This window comes from Ranitomeya imitator, chromosome 1, assembly GCF_032444005.1.
Source record: "Ranitomeya imitator isolate aRanImi1 chromosome 1, aRanImi1.pri, whole genome shotgun sequence".
NCBI lineage: Eukaryota > Metazoa > Chordata > Amphibia > Anura > Dendrobatidae > Ranitomeya > Ranitomeya imitator.
In genome coordinates, this window is record NC_091282.1 from 451,002,992 (window position 1) to 451,024,493 (window position 21,502).

General features: G+C 43.8%; 1 protein-coding gene across 2 annotated transcripts in view; it reads left to right on the plus strand.

Moving 5' to 3' along the window:
• KDM4C (lysine demethylase 4C) overlaps nt 1-21,502 on the plus strand; it is a 606,931-nt gene that overhangs the window by 69,689 nt on the left and 515,740 nt on the right. For both annotated transcript variants that reach the window (XM_069764494.1, XM_069764503.1), the window contains exon 5: nt 20,151-20,344. In XM_069764494.1, coding sequence (XP_069620595.1) covers nt 20,151-20,344 — 194 coding nt within the window. The remainder of the gene's footprint in view (nt 1-20,150; nt 20,345-21,502) is intronic.

Consider the following 21,502-nt stretch of genomic DNA (forward strand, 5'->3'; position numbering starts at 1 on the left):
GATCATCTAAAGGCTAGTTTACAATATAATATACAATTGCAAAATGAACATTAGGCCACACGATACCGAGATCTAGTCTTTGTCAATAGAATGATAAAAAAATGTATAATTACCTCAGTCACTACTAAACGTTGCTCCGCACTGATGCTTTCACGAAAAGTGCTGCGATGATGATGTATCTCATCCTTCACATGTGAGAGCAGAACATCAAAGGTCTCAATGGACATCCGTAGATAGCGTTGGAATTTGAAGGGATGATCCCGAAGCTGCACATACAGGGTGTGAAAGGCACCATATGTACTCCGCAAGAAATTCACTTCGTGGATCCAATATCTCCTTTGCGAACTACGCTTTCTCTGCCGAAGTCGCAACCGCATCAAGCGAAATCTGACGAGCTCAGACACAAACATCTTGCTAGCAGAAGTTCACTCAATGCTTTCAAAATGGAGAATGAGTCTGTGCCCACACCCGACAATGACCAAAAGGAAAAAAAAAAAAAAAAAAAAAATAACTTTATTGACAGTGACAAACGCAGACAAACGGATACTTCGTAAACGGACATCAAGATGAAAAAACGCGATCACATGCGTTAACGCTAGCGTTACTGTGACGACGAATTTCACATATTTTTGCTCCGTTTCTGTACATGCGTTTAACGCATCCGTTTAACGCCATGTACTTGACGCAATGTGAACCTAGCCTTAGGGTTAGGATCCCTAGGGTTAGGGTCCCTAGGGCTAGGGTTAGGATCCCTAGGGTTACTAGGGATCCTAACCCTAACCCTAGGGATCCTAACCCTAGGGATCCTAACCCTAGCTATTTCTGTTTATAGTGGGTTTTCTAGTTGATTTTGATGATTGGCAGCTGTCACACACTTCTCATCATGCGTTTCAAAAACGCAAACGCAGGAAAAAACGCATGTAAACGCGTCAAAATGCCGTGTTTTTTTACCACATGCAAAAACGCATGCGTCTAAAAAACACGTTTACACGCGTTTTTTGCACCACATGCGTTTGCGTTACAAACGCTGCATTTTTTAACGCAAATGTGAAACTAGCCTATAGAAATAAAATTTCCTATTACACTGTGTGCAGGATTATTAGGTAAGTTGTATTTTAGAGGATTATTTTTATTATTCATCAACAACTTTGTTCTCAATCAACCCAAAAGACTCATAAATATCAAAGCTTAATATTTTTGGAAGTTGGAGTGTTTTTTTTTTTTTTTTTTTTTTTTTTTTTTTTTTTTTTTAGATTTGGCTATCTTAGGAGGATATCTGTTTGTCCAGGTAACTATTACTGTGCAGAATTATTAGGCAACTTAACCCCTTTACCCCCAAGGGTGGTTTGCACGTTAATGACCGGGCCATTTTTTACAATTCTGACCACTGTCCCTTACAACTCTGGAACGCTTCAACGGATCCCGGTGATTCTGACACTGTTTTCTTGTGACATATTGTACTTCATAATAGTGGTAAAAATTCTTCGATAGTACCTGCGTTTTTGTGAAAAAAAAAAAACAGAAATTTGGCGAAAAATATGAAAATTTCGCAATTTTCCAACTTTGAATTTTTATGCAATTAAATCAGAGATATGTCACACAAAATACTTAATAATTAACATTTCCCACATGTCTACTTTACATCAGCACAATTTTGGAACCAAAATTTTTTTTTGTTAGGGAGTTATAAGGGTTAAAAGCTGACCAGCAATTTCTCATTTTTACAACACCATTTTTTTTTTTTTTAGGGACCACATCTCATTTGAAGTCATTTTGAGGGGTCTATATGATAAAAATACCCAAGTGTGACACCATTCTAAAAACTGCACCCCTCAAGGTGCTCAAAACCATATTCAAAAAGTTTATTAACTCTTCTGGTGCTTCACAAGAATTTTTGGAATGTTTAAATAAAAATGAACATTTAACTTTTTTTCACAAAACATTTACTTCAGCTCCAATTTGTTTTTTTACCAAGGGTAACAGGAGAAAATGGACCCCAAAAGTTGTTGTACAATTTGTCCTGAGTACACCGATACCCCATATGTGGGGGTAAACCACTGTTTGGGCTCATGGGAGAGCTCGGAGGGGAAGGAGCGCCGTTTTGACTTTTCAGTGCAAAATTGACAGGAATTGAGATGGGACGCCATGTTGCGTTTGGAGAGCCACTGACGTGCCTAAACACTGAAAACCCCCACAAGTGACACCATTTTGGAAAGTAGACCCCCTAAGGAACTTATCTAGATGTGTTTTGAGCGCTTTGACCCACCAAGGGCTTCACAGAAGTTTATAATGCAGAGCCGTAAAAATAAAACAAAAATTTTTTCCCACAAAAATTATTTTTTTAGCCCCCAGTTTTGTATTTTTCCGAGGGTAACAGGAGAAATTGGACCCCAAAAGTTGTTGTCCAATTTGTCCTGAGTGCGCTGATACCCCATATGTGGGGGTAAACTCCTGTTTGGGCGCATGGGAGGGCTCGGAAGGGAAGGAGCACTGTTTTACTTTTTCAACGCAGAATTGGCTGGAATTGAGATGGGACGCCATGTCGCGTTTGGAGAGCCCCTGATGTGCCTAAACAGTGGAAACCCCCCAATTATAACTGAAACCCTAATCCAAACACACCCCCCCCCCCTAATCCCAACAGTAACCCTAACCACACCTCTAACCCTGACACACCCCCTAACCCTAATACCAACCCTATTCCCAACCGTAAATGTAATCTAAACTCTAACTCTAACTCTATACGTTTTTTTTACATTTTTCCCTAACTAAGGGGGTGATGAAGGGGGGTTTGATTTACTTTTATAGCGGGTTTTTTAGCGGATTTTTGATTGGCAGCCGTCACACACTGAAAGACGCTTTTTATTGCAAAAAATATTTTTTGCGTTACCACATTTTGAGAGCTATAATTTTTCCATCTTTTGGTCCACAGTCATGTGAGGTCTTGTTTTTTGCGGGACGAGTTGATGTTTTTATTGGTAACATATTCGGGCTTTTTTATTGGTAACATATTCGGGCACGTGACATTTTTTGATCGCTTTTTATTCCGATTTTTGAGAGGCAGAATGACCAAAAACCAGCTATTCATGAATTTCTTTTGGGGGAGGCGTTTATAGAGCGTTTGGTAAAATTGATAAAGCAGTTTTATTCTTCGGGTCAGTACGTTTACAGTGATACCTCATTTATATCATTTTTTTATGTTTTGGCGCTTTTATACGATAAAAACAATTTTATAGAAAAAATAATTATTTTACTCGGACTCCCATGACAGCACGACGAGAGAGGGGATCCGCCCATTAGGAACAGGAAACCTACAGATACAAAAGGGCGGCACCTCTCCCTTGCCTCAGTTGGTTTCCTGTTCCTAAGGGGACGGGTGCCTACAGAAGGAGCCCAGGTCGGCCGGCCGAATACGGTAGCGGGGGGGTCTCTACCTCGGCCGGTGCGGAGATCCCTGGAGACGCCACGGTGGTCCTTGCTGGATTGCACGCGGTGGCGTTCGCAGCAGGGAGCGGAGTCCGGAGGATTTCCTGCCTCCATCAGCGTCGGCGCAGGTAAGTATCTCCCATTGGTGGTGCAGCGGTACGGAGTGGTTGCGGGTGCCAGGGTCAGGTGTGTGGGTGAGCCCCCGGAGCGCTGCGATCCATCCCCGGCGTCCTGCACCGCTCTCAGCACGTGCTGGAGCGTTTCCGGGTGCAGTGACGTGGGGGGCGGAGTTAGTAGCCGCTTCCGGGTCGCCGGACGTCTGCGCATGCGCGGTCGATCCAAGATGGCGGCGCCCATCGCATCTGAACGCCGGTTTGTTCGCAAGACCTCCTGCCCTCCCTGCTGTGTCCTGGGCCAATAGGGACAGCGCTGGCCCATCTGCTGACCGGATCCAAGGGGGATTTAAGCAGGTTACGATGATAGAACCCTGCTTTTGGTCGCAATTCGTCATGGAGAGTGGTGGTGAGCAGCAGCAGCTGCCAGACGAGGTGCGTCAGAAGCCCAAGCAGAAAGATAGAGGCGACCAGCCCAGTCGTAAAAGCTCATCCGAGCAGGGATCCAGAGCTTCGACTAGGAAAGAACCCCCTCGTATTCCGGTACTTTACTTTGGCGCACGGGTCAGTGATCTACGTGAAAGTTCACTCTGACGCGGGCCCCTTATACTTTATCTTTCCAGGGAAAGAAGAGTACGGACAAATCAAAACATAAGGAGTGTGCCCTCTGTGGAGTCCCCTTACCTGATTCTTGTTCTAAAAAGTTATGTGCCCCCTGTATACAACAGACGGTGAGGTCTACAGGAGTGGTTGGGTGGAAGTGACTTTAGGTCAGATAGTAGTTATCACTTATATTGTCCTCCCCTAGGTAGCAGAAGAGTCTGTGAGGGCGGCAAACCTAAAGGAAATGATCCGGCTGGAAGTAAGGGAATCACTACGGTCCCTATCCCAAGCGGAAGGCTCGAAACATAGGACCCCCCTGGACTCTAATTCTTCAGAGAAAGAAAGAGAGGAAAGTGCCTATCTCTCTAGTCCTTTCTCCTCTTCATCGGATGAGGAGTCTGGACGATTCTGTCTACCCTTGGATAGGATAGACAAGGTAGTCAAATCAGTTAGAGGCACGATGGGTATAGAGGAACCTAAATCACAGCCCTCAAAACAGGAGTTGATGTTTAGCGGACTGGATCGTAAAAAACATAGATCTTTTCCGGTAAACGAGAAGATCCAGGACTTGATCCTCAGAGAATGGAAGAAACCGGAAAAAAAGGGGGCCTTACCGCCAGCATTAAAACGCAGGTATCCCTTTGATGATCCGGTTGTGGATACGTGGGATAAAGCCCCTAAGTTGGACGCGGCAGTAGCAAAAGCGTCAAAGAAAGCCTCATTACCTTTTGAGGATGTGGGGACCCTCAAAGATCCTCTGGACAGGAAGGCGGATATCTTCCTTAAAGGTACCTGGGAGATGGCGGCTGGATCTCTCAGACCAGTCGTGGCCGCAACTTGTACAGCCAGGTCATTAATGGTCTGGCTAGATCAGTTAGAGTCCCAGCTTAAGGACGGTGCATCCAGAGATACTATTCTGAAGGCTCTACCAACAATTCAGAATGCTGCGGCTTTCCTATCGGACGCATCTGTGGACTCTGTCAGAATGGCGGCTAGAGCGGCAGGACTATCTAACGCGGCTCGCAGGGCCTTATGGTTAAAATGCTGGTCAGGTGACATTCAGTCCAGAACTAAACTCTGCACCATTCCGTGTGAAGGACAATATCTCTTTGGTCCAACTCTGGATGAGTTGCTGGAAAAGGCAGGGGATGATAAAAAGAAATTTCCCAATCTGTATTCAGCATCCTACCGCCGACCCTTCAATCGAAGGAGGTTTGGTCGCGGGAAGAAACGCGGGTCCTCTCCCTCTAGAGAGAGTTATAGATGGGAAGATAGACGCGGAAGAGGTACGGGCTACATGTTTCGCCGTTCCTCAAAAGATCAGAAAAAACCGGACCAATGACTAGCGATCCCTGTGGGGGGGGTAGACTGTCAGCATTCTCCTCAGCATGGCTTGACATTACGAACAGTAACTGGGTCAGAGGCATTATAACAAAAGGTCTAAGGCTGGACTTCAATCACTGGCCTCGAGAAAAATTTAAGTTAACCCCCTTACGTTCCTCCCCCCTTGAGCAAGCAGCTCTAGAAGCAGAGGTCATGAACTTGTGCTCCAAAAACGTTTTGATTGAAATTCCAGAATCAGAAAGAGGGAGGGGATTTTACTCTCCTCTTTTTCTGATCAAGAAGCCAGACAGTTCTTTTAGAACGATCATAAATCTCAAATGTCTTAATGAGTTCCTGGTCAATGAATCGTTCAAAATGGAAACAATTAATTCAGCAATAAAAATGTTGTTTAATCACGGTTTCATGGTAGTTGTAGATCTAAAAGATGCATACTATCATGTTCCGATACATGAAGACTTCCAGAGGTTCCTGAGAGTAGCTGGGTCAATGGGGGGACAGATTCGCCACTTCCAGTTCAGAGCTTTTCCCTTTGGCTTATCAGCGGCTTCTAGGGTGTTTACAAAGCTAGTGGCCGAGGTCATGGCGCACTTACGAGAGTCTGACATCCTGATTATTCCCTACTTGGATGATTTCCTTATAGTAGGGAGCTCAGCAGACCATTGCCTTTCTCAACTAGAAACAGCCACATCCAAACTTGAGCGTCTGGGGTGGATCAGCCCCCCAAAATACAAAGATTCTTAGGACTGTTGTTAAACTCAGAATCCCAACAGTGTTGTCTTCCACCCGACAAGTTGTTACACATCCAGCAACAGGTGTCTAAGGCAATTGATAAACCATCCATGACCCTTAGACAGGCTATGTCACTATTAGGATCTTTAACCTCTTGCATTCCCGCTGTCCGTTGGGCCCAATTCCACACCAGACCGTTACAATCCGAGGTGCTAGTTAATGATAGAATTCTACATGGGTCCTTGCAGAGTCAGATTACTTTAGGTCCAAAAACTCTTACATCTCTTAGGTGGTGGCTAAACAATGGAAATTTATCAGCGGGAGTTCCCTGGGTGACACAGGTAGCACGTATTGTAACAAAAGACGCTAGCCCTTCGGGTTGGGGAGCACATATGGATGACATGATAGTTCAGGGTCTATGGAACCCCCTAGCATCAGCCTCCTCCAACCAAAAAGAGTTAATGGCAGTAGAACTTTCAGTGAAAAAATTCCTCATATATCTGCAGGGTCATCATGTCAAGATCCTCTCGGACAACCAGGTGGCGGTCGCATACATAAATCACAAGGGTGGAACTCATTCCGAATCACTGATGAGAGTGGCGGATCGTCTGTTCCAGACAGCGGAAAATCATTTCTTATCTTTAACCGCTCTACATATAAGAGGAAAAGAAAATGTCAAAGCGGACTTTCTAAGCTGCAACACCTTAAGGCAAGGGGAGTGGTCTCTAAACAGTCTCGTGTTCGACCAGATTGTCCACAAATGGGGACATCCAGAGGTAGATTTATTTGCCACCAGGGACAACCGAAAGACAATAAAATTCTGTTCTCTAAATCCAAGGGAGAATCCTCTGGCGGTAGACGCCTTTCTGATCAATTGGGATTTTCGGCTGGCTTATGCGTTTCCTCCACTAGGCCTGATACCCCTGGTAATCAGGAAGATAAGAGAAGATTGAGCCAGAGTTATATTGATTGCCCCATTCTGGCCCAGAAGGGCCTGGTTCACTTGGCTCAGGATCATGTCAGTGGAGGACCCCTGGGTACTTCCGGAGATTCCAGATTTGCTCTACCAGGGTCCGCTCAGCCATCCTCAAGTAAAGAATCTCCACTTAACGGCATGGATTTTGAAAGGGCGTTACTAAAAAGCAAAGGGTTCTCCCCGAGTTTAATTGAAACCCTTATGAAAAGTAGGAAGCAAATAACCACAACAATCTACGCTAGAACCTGGCGGAAGTTTCTGGCCTCTTCTGATTTTAATTTAGAAGAGGGAATACCTATAAAACAAATCTTAGAATTCCTGCAAAGAGGCTTAGAGCTAGATCTATCCACTAGTACTCTAAGGGTACAAGTCTCGGCCCTAGGGGCTCTATTTTCCTGTAACATCGCCAATAATTATTGGATCTCAAAGTTCATTAAAGCATCTAGTAGAACTAGACCCATACATAAAGATAGATCTATGCCTTGGGATCTCAACCTAGTCCTGTCAGCATTGACTAGAGAGCCGTTTGAACCATTACAATTAGCTTCAATTAAGGCCTTATCCCTTAAGACAGCATTTCTTGTAGCAATTACATCTGCCCATAGAGTGGGAGACATACAAGCTCTCTCCAAGCTTTCCCCTTATACAGAGTTTCTGCCAGATAGGGTAGTCCTCAGACCAGACCCGGCCTATTTACCAAAAGTGTCGTCACGGTTTCACAGGTCACAGGAGTTAGTCTTACCATCCTTCCTTCCCAATCCCTCCAACCCTAAAGAAGAACTACTCCATACATTAGATGTTAGGAGATGCCTGCTAGAATACATCTCTGTTACCGATACGTGGAAGAAAGATGATGCGTTATTTTTATCTTTCCAAAATCCTAGAAAGGGACTCGGGGTATCAAAGTACACACTAGCAAAGTGGATTAGGGAGGCTATCTCTTTGGCTTATACTGCAGGTGGGGGTCCGGCTCCGCAGAATCTGAGGGCGCATTCCACCAGGGCCATGGCTACATCCTGGGCGGAAAAATCTGGAGTATCAATCGACCAGATATGTAAGGCGGCCACATGGTCATCCCCGTCCACCTTCTTTAGACACTATAGGTTGGATTTGGGGGCTTCCTCTGATCTCACATTCGGGTTAAGGGTGCTACAGGCCATAGTCCCTCCCTAAGGTACCTTACATCTCTGTAATTCTCTCGTCGTGCTGTCATGGGAGTCCGAGTAAAGCATTAAGCTACTTACTGGTAGCGGCATTTCTCGGAGGCCCATGACAGCACCCTTAGTTCCCTCCCTATTCACGTGGGGGTTGCACTCCCTATAAATGTATATATCTCACATATGATTCCAGTTCCAATAGATGGCTGAAATTTTGTATATAATCTGTATATAGTGTATATTTTTGTGTGTCACTAACCGCGGTAGTCCTCTCAAGACTCTGAAATACAACTGAGGCAAGGGAGAGGTGCCGCCCTTTTGTATCTGTAGGTTTCCTGTTCCTAATGGGCGGATCCCCTCTCTCGTCGTGCTGTCATGGGCCTCCGAGAAATGCCGCTACCAGTAAGTAGCTTAATGCTTTTGCATCGCTTTATTCTCAGGACTATAACTTTTTTTTATTTTTTTTTGCTGATGCTGTATGGCGGCTCGTTTTTTGCGGGACAAGATGACGTTTTCAGCGGTACCATGGTTATTTATATCTGTCTTTTTGATCGCGTGTTATTCCACTTTTTGTTCGGCGGTATGATAATAAAGCGTTGTTTTTTGCCTCGTTTTTTTTTTTTTTTTCTTACGGTGTTTATTGAAGGAGTTAACTAGTGGGTCAGTTTTATAGGTAGGGCTGTTACGGACGCGGCGATACTAAATATGTGTACTTTTATTATTTTTTTATTTAGATAAAGAAATGTATTTATGGGAATATTTTTTTTTTTTTTTTCATTATTTAGGAATTTTTTTTAAACTTTACTTTGTCCCAGGGGGGGGACATCACAGATCGTTGATCTGACAGATTGCACAGCACTCTGTCAGATCAGCAATCTGAGTTAGAACACTGCAGGCTTACCAAGCGCCTGCTCTGAGCAGGCACTTGGTAAGCCACCTCCCTCCCTGCAGGACCCGGACGCCGCGGCCATCTTGGATCCGGGCCTTGCTGCAGGGAGGAAGGTAGGAGACCCTCGCAGCAACGCGATCACATCGCGTTGCTGCGGGGGGCTCAGGGAAGCCCGCAGGGAGCCCCCTCCCTGCGCGATGCTTCCCTGTACCGCTGGCACATCGCGATCATATTTGATCGCGGTGTGCCGGGGGTTAATGTGCCGGGGGCGGTCCGTGACCGCTCCTGGCTCATAGTGCCGGATGTCAGCTGCGATAGGCAGCTGACACCCGGCCGCGCTCCCCCCGTGAGCACGGCCGATCGCGTATGACGTACTATCCCATCGGTGGTCATAGGGGCCCACCCCACCTCGACGGGATAGTACATCTAATGTCAGAAAGGGGTTAATAAAAACTAGATATATTCCCATCTCACTAAACCAATATAACTGCACAAAATATAAAAATAAACATTTCTAACATGCAAAAACAAAACGCCAAAAAATTTGTGACCAATATAGCCACCTTTCTTTATGATGACACTCAGCAGCCTTCCATCCATAGATTCTGTCAGTTGCTTGATCTGTTTATGATCAACATTGCGTGCAGCAGCCACCACAGCCTCCCAGACACTGTTCCGAGAGGTGGACTGTTTTCCCTCCCTGTAGATCTCACATTTTGAGGGACCACAAGTTCTCTATGGGGTTCAAATCAGGTGAACAAGGGGGCCATCTCATTATCTTTTCTTCTTTGAGACCTTTACTGGCCAGCCACGCTGTGTAGTAGTTGGAGGCATGTGATGGAGCATTGTCCTGCATGAAAATCATGTTTTTCTTGAACGATACCGACTTCTTCCTGTACCATTGCTTGAAGATGATGTCTTCCAGAAACTGGCAGTAGGTCTTAGAGTTGAGCTTTACTCCTTCCTCAACTCGAAAAGGTCCCACAAGTTCATCTTTGATGATACCAGCCCATAACAGTACCCCACCTCCACCTTGCTAGCGTCTGAGTCGGAGTGGAGCTCTCTGCCCTTTATGATCCAGCCTCTGGCCCATCCATCTGGCCCATCAAGAGTCACTCTCATTTCATCAGTCCATAAAACCTTTGAAAAGTCAGTCTTAAGATATTTCTTGGCCCAGTCTTGATGTTTTATCTTATGTTTCTTGTTCAAAGATGGTCGGTCGTTTTTCAGCCTTCCTTACCTTGGCCATGTCCCTGAGTATTGCACACCTTGTGCTTTTTGTTACTCCAGTAACGTTGCAGCTCTGAAATATGGCACAACTGGTGGCAAATGGCATCTTGGCAGCTTCACGCTTGATTTTCCTCAATTCATGGGCAGTTATTTTGCGCCTTTTTTGCCCAACACCCTTCTTGCGAACCTGTTGGCTATTTGTCATGAAACACTTGATAGTTTGGTGATCACGCTTCAAAAGTTTGTCAATTTCAAGATTGCTGCATCCCTCTGCATGTCATCTCACAATTTGGGACTTTTCAGAGCCCGTCAAATCTCTCTTCTGAGCCATTTTGCCAAAGGAAAGGTTAGTTGCCTTATAATTAAGCACACCTTATATAGGGTTTTGATGTCATTAGACAACACCCCTCCTCACATCACCTGATTTACTTAATTGGTAGTTAGCTCTCAAGCCTGAACAGCTTGGAGTAGGACAACATGCATAAAAAGTATCATGTGATCAAAACACAACTTGCTGAATAATTCTGCACACAGTGTATAAAACAGAAGTCTCACTGAAAAAAAGCAATGGGTAGGAGAATGAGGGTGATATTCTATGCTGCCAATGTAGATAACAAGAAACTGGGGACGAATGAAGGTAAGGTCAAGTGGATCATTCTGTGTTTGAACCAACTTATTCCTCAGGAGAACCATATTAATAGATTCACTGCGTGGTATCCTGATGAAGTTACAAAACATCCAACACGTGATGGTGTCTCCGCGACTTTTCTACATGCATTTGCATATTTCCCATAAGGGATGGGGGCAGTGTTCTGGATCACTGCGTTGAGAAACACGTGATGGTGTCTCCGCGGTGTTGGATGTTTTGATCTCCCCGAGGTCATTCATCCTTATGTTTTATAGTCCTTTTACTAGGCACTGCTCCTAATAGCCAGTTTCCTCCTCCACTCTGATGAGGGGCAAAAACCCCGAAACTGCTGTCTCTGGATGGATACCATGTTTTGGCATAGGTGGTTTTCCTTTTTGGATGCTGCCCTTCCCGTGGTTGTTCCTTCCCGGTGAAAGACCTGGCTCTTTATTGCTTGCGTTGAGAAACACGTGATGGTGTCTCTGCGGCTTTTCTACATGCAGCTGTTTATTTCCCATAAGGAATGGGAGCAGTGTTCTGGATCACTGCGTTGAGAAACACGTGATGGTGTCTCCGCGGTGTTGATATTTTGATTTCCCCGAGGTCATTCATCCTAATGTTTATATTTCACAAAATGTTGGCAGAGCCCCCCCCCCACAGCAGCGCCGGACACCCCCTCATCCCAGCCTGCAGTAACTGTAAGGTATATCCGCATTGTAAGACTCACCCCCATTTTCCCCCGAAATTTGGAGGAAAAAAGTGCGTCTTATATTCTGAAAAATACGGTACTTTCCAGGCACAGTGCACAGCTGAGAAGGGAAGGAGCGCCATATTACAGTGCACATTTTGCTAGAATGGCTTGCGTGTGACATGTCACATTAGCAGAGGCCCTGAGGTCCCAGAACAGCAGAACACCCCTTCCTCCCTCCCTTGTGACCTCACTTTACAAACTGCACCGCTCAGTGGATTAATCTGAGTGCAGTGATCATATTACCACAGGCGTGTCACAGAATTTTATACCAGTGGGCAGTAAATAAAAAATGAAATTTTTATCGCAAAAATGTTTGTTTTAGGCCCAGATTTGAAATACACACAGGGAAATGGGTAGAAATGGCACCAAAATGTGTCCTACAATTGCTGCTGAATGTAGCAATGCATTATATGTGGCTGTACAGTACTGCATAGCCACACGGTGAGACTCTGGAGGTGTGGAGCGCCATTTAACTATTGGAGAACAAATGATCATAGAATAGTTTGCATACACAGTGCACCTAATTGCCAGTAGAGCAATATGGAATGGATTTATATTTTTGTTTTTGTTTCGTCTTTATGGTACATTTCTATTTCTCCACTAGGTGGCTCTCTTGCATATTTGAATACATTCTAAAGACCTGCTCCAGGGACCCTTTGCCATGTTCATTTTATTTTGGGCGCACAGACATTTGCATAATAAATGTCATTTTTGAACAGGAGTTTTCATTTTCTAAACATTTATCTAAATGCAGATGCCACAGACGGCTAGCAATCACTGAAGTGGGTGTGCGTATGTTGACAGTGGAGATGCACTACTGTTGCCTTTTCACATCAAACTGAATGAATCTTTCAGGAGACAGTCAGATATGTGCTGTATGTATATCCTACTAGGAAGATTACATGCAAATAGACTACCCTTTTAGGCATATTTTGTGAAACCCAGCTGATGGTTTGTGTTTTTTCTGAGCCAGTTTTTGTTTTATTTTTATTTTTTGCATGATTATACTAGTAAATCAGTGGAATCCTGTTTTTGCTTTATTTTAAAAGATTTTGATCTAAATAATAATTCAAAATGTGAATATAAGGGTATGTGTACATGTATTTTTTAGAGCTGGGGATTTTTCCGCAGCGGATTTCCGAAATCCGCAGGTAAGAGGCACTGCGTTTTACCTGCGGATTAACCGCGTTTTTTATGCGGAATTTGTGCGGATTCCACCTTTGGTTTTACACGTGTGGATTCCTATAGAGGAGCATGTGTAAACCGCAGCGGAATCCGCACAAAGAATTGACATGCTGCGGGATTTAAACAGCAGCGTTTCCGCGCCATTATTTCTGCAGCATGGGCACCACGGATTGCGTTGTCCATAGGTTTACATTGTACTGTAAACGCATGGAAAGCTGCTGCGGATTCGCAGCAAAATCCGCAACGTGTGCACATAGCCAGTCTGCCAGCATTATATTTAAAAGTGGATTGCACTTTAAAGTGTCATAAAACAGTAGTACAATCAGGTATAACAAACTTTGAGGAAAAAGAACCCTGCTCAAATTGATCATGCCCAAGATTATTCTGGATGCCAGTGTTTTTTGGGGACTTATTCCCTTTGTGATTCTGTGAACAGTTTTTTTTATTTTTTTTAATTTAGTGTAGTGTCCAAAACTCATTCTGGGATCTTAACCGAAGAAGTCTGCAGTGGCATCGGCTGCTTGGATTAAAAGCATGTGAACGAAGCCTAACACAGGGCATTTGAGGAACAGACTCGCTACGTCCGATTTTGCTCAGTTGATGCTTTTGTATATTTAATTCTTAACTTCTTCGTAAAGGCCATTTCTGCCGGGATTCAACCATTAATTCCAGAGAAGGGAGAGAGGGGATTCAAAATGATATAAATAAACTGGAGCAGTGGGCAGTAACTAACAGAATGGTCTTTAACAAGGAAAAATGCAAAGTACTACATCTGGGCGATAAAAATGAAAAAAGCATATACAGAATGGGAGGAATAGGGCTAAGCAACAGCACATGTGAAAAAGAATTGGGTATACTAATAGATCATAAACTGAACATGAGTCAACAGTGTGATCCAGCAGCAAAAAAGGCAAATGCAATTCTGGGATGTATTAACTGAAGCATAGAGTGTAGATCACGCAAAGTCATTATTGCCCTCTACTCCTCTTTGGTCAGACCTCATCTGGAATACTCTTTCCAGTTATGGGCACCACATTTTAAAGAAGACATCAACAAACTAGAGCACGTTCAGAGAAGAGCAATCAGAATGGTGACTGGTCTGCAAACCATGTCCTATGAGGAACGGTTACAGAATTTGGGAATCTTTTAGTTGCAAAAAGGAAGACTGAGGGGAAACTTAATAGCTGTCTACAAATATCTCAAGGGCTGTCACATTGTAGAGGGATCATCTTTATTCTTATTTGCACAAGGAAAGACTAGAAGCAATGGGATGAAACTGAATGGGAGGAGACACAGATTAGATATTTCAAAAACATTTCTAAGTTGGGGTGATCAATGAGTGAAACAGGCTGCCACGAGAGGTGGTGAGTTCTACTTCAAAGGAAGTCTTTACACAGAGGCTGGACAGACATCTCTCTGGGATGATTTACTGAATCTTGCTTTGAGCAGGGGGTTGGACCAGATGACTCAGGAGGTCTCTTCCACCTCTACCATTCTATGATTCTATGGGACCTCTTTTATGAAAAGCAGAAAGATTGACCGGTTAGATGAGCATATGAAATATTGTCTCATTTTTCATCTGTATTATTTGACATTTGTATGGCATGTGTTTTTGTACATCAACATCTAAAAAAATTTTGCAAGGCTAAATACAGTTTCCTGTGTTACTAACTGCAAAGTATTCACAAAAATGCATGCTAATGTCGATGATCTGTATCTCGTATGTCACGGAGCGTCCACTAATGTACAGTCTAGGCCTCAAAGTACCTCGGACTGCTCACTAACATACATTCGAAGCCTCTAATCACCTTTGTCTGCCCAGTACCATATCATCTAGGACATTACAGCACTGGGCTGTCAAAGGTGCTTAGTCCAGGCCTCTAAGCTGTCTGTGCCAATCCATTAATGTATAGTCCAACTTCTAAGCACCTCTGTGACAGCCGAGAAACATACCATTTAATCTTCTAAGCACCTCTTAGAAGTCCACTAATATACAGTCCATGCCTCTAAGCACCTCTGACAGTCTACTAACAAACTGTCAACACTTTTTTTTAAGCACTTCTGTAAAAGTCCACTAACATACAGCCTTATCCTTCGAATCTCGGCTTCAGGAAAATGGCCGCCGCGATGTCCATCTGCGCACGCGCGGCATCCCGCGGCCATTTTCCTGAAGCCCCGGGAAGCAGGAGACTTCATCTGCGCACGCGCGGCCTCAGGAAGATGGCCGCGCCCACCGAGAAACCGCTGAATAGCGGCGAGCGCGCTCTTTTTCTACAGCTGCGCAGTGCATTCGGCACTTGCGCATGCGAGAAGCATTACGCCACCAACGGGAACATAAGCAAGATGTGGGGGAGAAACAGCGCTGTGACCACGCCTATCTGACCTGACCAGCCTGATTGACAGGCGAAAAAGGCCACTTTTGTAAGGTATTTCGGCAGCATAGGTAGGGAATCAGGGGACAAAAAAACCCTATTGTAAAGCACAGCTCAGACCCTATTTAACGGTATTTTTATCTCCTACTGAAAAAACGGGGTGACAGGTTCCCTTTAAGAACCTCACTGATAGCCCATTAACGTACAGTCTTGGCCTCTAAGCACCTCTGAGATTCTATTAACATATAGTCCAGGCCTCTTGGAAACTCTTTGACTGCCAAATAATGGCTCCAAGCAACTGAGTCTGTGCCCTTCGCTTGCCTGTTTTCAAATTGACATAATTGTAAAAAATAAAGTAAGGAACACAAGGTTGTGTGTGTAATATAATTAGTAGCATTTCAGCTCTCTGGTATTCGCTTGGATACGCACTGGCAAAGGGTTTTTATGTCAAGACAGAACAAATTTTTGTCCATCGTAAACTTTACAGCTCCAAAACAAACACTGCTTTTCTCCAGCCAGTACAAATGAATAATACAAACCGTCCTTCCAGGTACAATGAAACAAAGTAAATGTAGCAGTGTCACCAATCTCCCTATTCCAGATAGTATCAGCTAAAATAGTTTAAATGTGTTCACCAAACACACACCTTTGTTCAGCTCCAGCCCAAACTCAACTCTGCTGAGCTAACCCAGCTGCTGATATTAGGCCTGTAAGGGTACCGTTACACTATACGATTTACCAACGATCACGACCAGCGATACGACCTGGCCGTGATCGTTGGTAAGTCATTGTGTGGTCGCTGGAGAGCTGTCACACAGACAGCTCTCCAGCGACCAACGATGCCGAGGTCCCCGGGTAACCAGGGTAAACATCGGGTTACTAAGCGCGGCCCTGCGCTTAGTAACCCGATGTTTACCCTGGTTACAAGCGAACGCATCGCTGGATCGGTGTCACACACACCAATCCAGCGACGAAAGAATGTTCCAAACGATCTGCTACGACGTACGATTCTCAGCAGGGTCCCTGATCGCTGCTGCGTGTCAGACACAGCGATATCGTATGGATATCGCTGGAACGTCACGAATCGTACCGTCGTAGCGACAAAAGTGCCACTGTGAGACGGTACCCTAAAACCTAAGCTGGATTATGGGAACAATGTTATCTTTCCTTCCCAGGCTCTTTTTGGTTTCTCCTAAATTATGGACCCAAAATCCAGTGAAATGAAAACTCAGTAACCTAGTATCACTGGTACAGACTTTACATTACCAAGGCCATCTACTATGGTGACGCACATCTTGCCATCCAGGACTTTACCTTGTGGTTTCTTTGTGTGTGTACATTTTAGTTGCTGTCAGTTTTAATTAAACTTTGAACTTTACTGTAAATGAATACGGTACTTTTTCACTGTTCATGGATGTAGTAGAAGTAGACTTTACCATTGCTACTGGGAAGGTATATAACATGGAAAAGGTCAGCTGCGTTAGAATCGAGGTTTTTTTTTTTTTTTTTTTTTTTCCTGTGGGTTCAAGTGTTTTCTAGTGTCAGATTAGGTAGACAGAACATACCAGCGTACTAGTTGTTGGAACTAAATAGATTTTACGATTTCTGAATGCCAGCGTAGACCAGTGTTTCGCAACTCCCGTCCTCAAGACCCCACAACAGGTCACGTTTTCAGGATTTTCTTAGTATTGCACAGGTGATAATTTCATCACCTGCTCAAGCATTAATTCCATTGCCTATGCAATACTAAGGAAATCCTGAAAACATGACCTGTTGTGGGGTCTTGAGGACTGGAGTTGAGAAACTGGCATAGACTCTAGTCAGTGAGTAGACTCTAGGAATCTCAATTTTGTGATAAATGTCATGTCAAACAGTATCTAGTCTTACATGAGTATATCCTTGTACGTTCTGCGCACACATTACCTTACTGCTGTGATTATCTGTCTCAACATTAATTAGACGCTTTATCGAATTCATCAAATTTTATCTTGAAGTTGGGGTATACGAGTGTCAAGTAAGCTGATAAGTAAAGGTCTGAAGTTTTATCAGTGATCTAATACAAAGCGGAATCCACATACTTATGTATATAAGCACTCCATAATTCTGCTTCATAACCTTTTTTTTATGCTGCCAAGCCTGCATGTTATGACACATGCACTATATTTATATAAACTGCTCTACAAGTTTCTCTGCATCGGGCATGAAAATAAACATTCATTTATTTTGTAGTACTAAACCCAGTGAGGTCACTGACCTGAAGTAAGAGGTGTGCACTTCTTGAGTCAGGAGCGTCTGACTGCAACATGTGCTGTCATCAAGACTGACGCGAACATTGCATGCCTTCATGAATCAATGCCCTAGTGGCTGCTACTACTGATTTGCTGTGCTATTTCTGAGTTCTCTAACTTTTACCCTAATATGGTTTCCCTAAAAGTATGTTTTCACATGCAGGTTTTGAAGCCCAGGAGTTCATTCAAAAAGTAGAAGCTTCAGTTTTCTTTCTTCACAAGTATCTTTAATTTGATCCATTCCTTAATCCATTTTTGGCTTAAAAAAACTTTAATATCTAAACATGGAAAAAATACCCTTATATTTATCATGATACCTTGAGCTTCGCAGTGGGGACACTATCCATATTCTGTGTTCTGACTCCTCTAAAAGACAACTGGTGATGGTTCAATGATATAACTTCTGAACCCTAATTCGCACTGCAATCTGTGTATTTTTATGTAGTGCAGCTTAGACTTGTATGTCTTGCTTGTGTTGGGTTTCTTCCTGTCAGCTCTTACAAGCAGGAGGTGAGCAAGTTCAGCGTAAAGCTGCATCTCATAGAAATACTTTAGAACAGCTGCACACAATACCATGGCTGACACTAGGAATTTTGGGGCCCCATATGGCAAAACTTTCGGGGCCCCCTTGAGTCCGCCCAGGCCCCAGCCCCATCTCCACCGCTCGAATCGTCCAGTCACACCGGCCTCTTGAAAAAACTCCATTTCTGCACCACATCCTCACCAGTCACACATTTACAGTCCCCCATCACCACATACATAGCCAGCAGATTTTTGTTTTGGCCAAAATATTTTTTTAATCCGCCACCATGACAAGGTAGACTTATTTGGCCGGGCCCTACTGTACTGTAACTTACTAAACATTTGTTAAAATATCCAGTACAATTTAGATATATTTTTTATTTATTTTTAAATTTTAAAATGACCAATAATATCACTAACAATAAACAAATGCAGCAACATCATGGCCAGACCACATATTACCACAACATGGTGACCGAATACTACAATACTGATCATTATTAAAAACAAACAAACAAAAAAACCCATAATACTAATATTACCATAAGTGCCATTTATGCCCAGAAGATCTAACTTGGTATACAGTATTCGTATACAGGTAATATACAGTGATCACCGGTGACATTATATACAGGAGCTCTGGATGTAGTGTCAGTGTACAGGTAATAGTGATAGCCAGTGACATTACACACGAGCTCTGTATATAGTATACAGTGTGTAGTGTCAGTATACAGGTAACACACTGACTCACCGGGCATTTTCACTTTTCATCTTCATCCAGCGCACACCGCCATCACTTCTTCCAGCCAGAACTTTTCTCTGCCGAAAATAAGTTATCTAGATCACATTACCCAATTTTTCCACAACCTCTACACTACTCCAGATGAAGAAAAGAGTGTCGCCCTGCACAGTAACAGGAAATCTCATCTCCCACACTGAAAACACTATCCTCAAAAATATTCTTTAATTAGCCCCTGCAGTAATAATATCCCACATTCTGGAACCCACGTGCCCTCCCATTCTCTCTCATGTCTCTCCATACTTCCCCCATGTCTCTCCATATTGCCCTTATAGTCATCCAGAATAGTATAATGTACTCCATAGTCATATATAGCAGTATAATGTACCTTATAGCACTATAATGCACCCCATAGTATAATGCACCCCCATAGGAGTATAATGCACCCCATAGTATAATGCAGCACTGTAGCAGTATAATATGCCCCATTCTGGGGCTTTGCAAAAAAAGTTTTTCCTTATCTGGCCAAGCATCATAATCAGCTGTGTCCTGACTTCTGATTCAGCTGAGGCGTGCAACGTAGTTTTGACGTATGACAGTGAAGTCATACGTCGGCGACGTGCGCGCTGACGTCAGCTGCTGGCTTATAATTGGCTGGCAGCTGTTAACTGTTGCTGTGCAGGAGGAATCTCCTGCACGGCAACAGATTTTTAAGTGATAGTGCAGAATCCTGCCGCTGGGGCCCGGTGAGCAGAACAGTGAAGGCCTGCTGTGGGCCCTCTCTGCTCATTGGGCCCCATACGCCAGTTCCGTAAGTTATGCCCTGATGAAGGCCCTGCACAGTACACACAGAAATGAACTGATCCAGTGCTCCAAACCCTGTGGTGCTCATTCTTTGTTTTCACTAAATTATTAAATTTATCTAATTATAGGGATTTTCTGAAAAAGGCCAGTGCTTGCTGAGAAACTTTAGTTTTCACATTTTTGTAAAATGTACTATAGGGTACATCTTAATTTGAATGCACATGTAAAAATAATGCAGTATTCTAAATATGTGAATGCAGTTTTTAATTTGGGGTCATTAGTAAGAAAGCAGACCCTCCCAGTTGAAAGTATGGATTGAAGACTGTCTTGATATGTTATTAACAAGAAGTTGTATCCCATAAATACTTTCTCATGTTGTTTTTTTTTTTTACCACAGGAAATCGATGAATGGAATATTTCCCGTCTGAATACTATTCTAGATGTTGTAGGAGAAGAATGTGGGATTTCAATAGAGGGAGTCAATACCCCTTATCTCTATTTTGGGATGTGGAAAACTACATTTGCCTGGCATACTGAAGACATGGATCTTTACAGCATAAACTACCTCCACTTTGGTGAACCCAAGTCATGGTAAAATCCAAGGACAAATTTGTGTGTCTGTATAATGTTAATAATAAAAGTAGAGCTTGGTATCCAAGAATAGAGGCACTCTTTGTAACTTAAAAGGGGTGTTCCAGCCTCATATTTTTATGAATGAACTATTTCGTCAGGTATGCACTGTGATCCAGTGACCCCTGTTACAGGTAGGGGGTGCTGCATGGTCTCCTCAGAATACGCACGGAGGCGTACTGAGGCCATAGGAATGCATGGCAGTCGCAGGCATAACTGTGGTGATGAGACAACATCTGGCATTATTGTAAATGGCCGGTATGCGTCGCAGAGGAAGATACTCTGGGCTGTAAGCATGAAGTAAGGTTCTGGGACCTGTAGCCCCACAAGTATATGTGTAGCTTTGAAGGGAGGCTTGCAGGGTTGGTTGGAGAGCTGGGCGGGTCTGATGAACCACATGCACCTTCCACCTATGGGAGTGGTTGCAAGTATGTAATGTGACCAGGGTGTGGGTCACATGGTTGAGTGTATGGACCTGAATGGTTCTTGGCTGTAAGGTCCTGTGAGAGGAAAGGCCTGGGTGTTGGAAGGTTTAGAGTAGGGCTGGATGCCTGAAGAGCACCTGTTAAGGCCGTGATTTTGAGTGGCCTCTGTGTTGGGAGGTCCTGTGTGTGGATCGAATCCCTGAAGAGCAAGAGGTGAGGCTATGGATCTGCAGAGCCAGTGACTGCTACCATGGTGGGGAAGCTACCGTCCTTTGGTGGGTCTGGAACTGACAGGTGTATGCCTGTCAGGCAAGTTGGTGATTCCTATAAGGCGGCTTTTCCAATGGATATAAAGAATCTGTTCGGCTTACGGTCACCCATGATAACTGGACGAAGTGAGAAGTCCGTCATGTTTAGTGTTTGTGAGATGAAGCCGTATATGAAGTGTTGTAACAAACTGATTGCGGTTTATGATGCCTGAATAAACTGGATAGACTGTTTTATGTTAAAAAAATGTTCCTGTGTGCATTTATCTTGTTGCCAAGCGAGTATTCCCCAGCCCATTAGCGATCGCTGCTTCACAGTACATTCAATCTTTTTTTTTTTCTTCTGTCATTGTGTGCAACTGTACAATCTTCTGTGCCAGCCAGCTCTTTTCTAGTGCAGTAAAAAGCTGGGACAGAGGAATCTAATG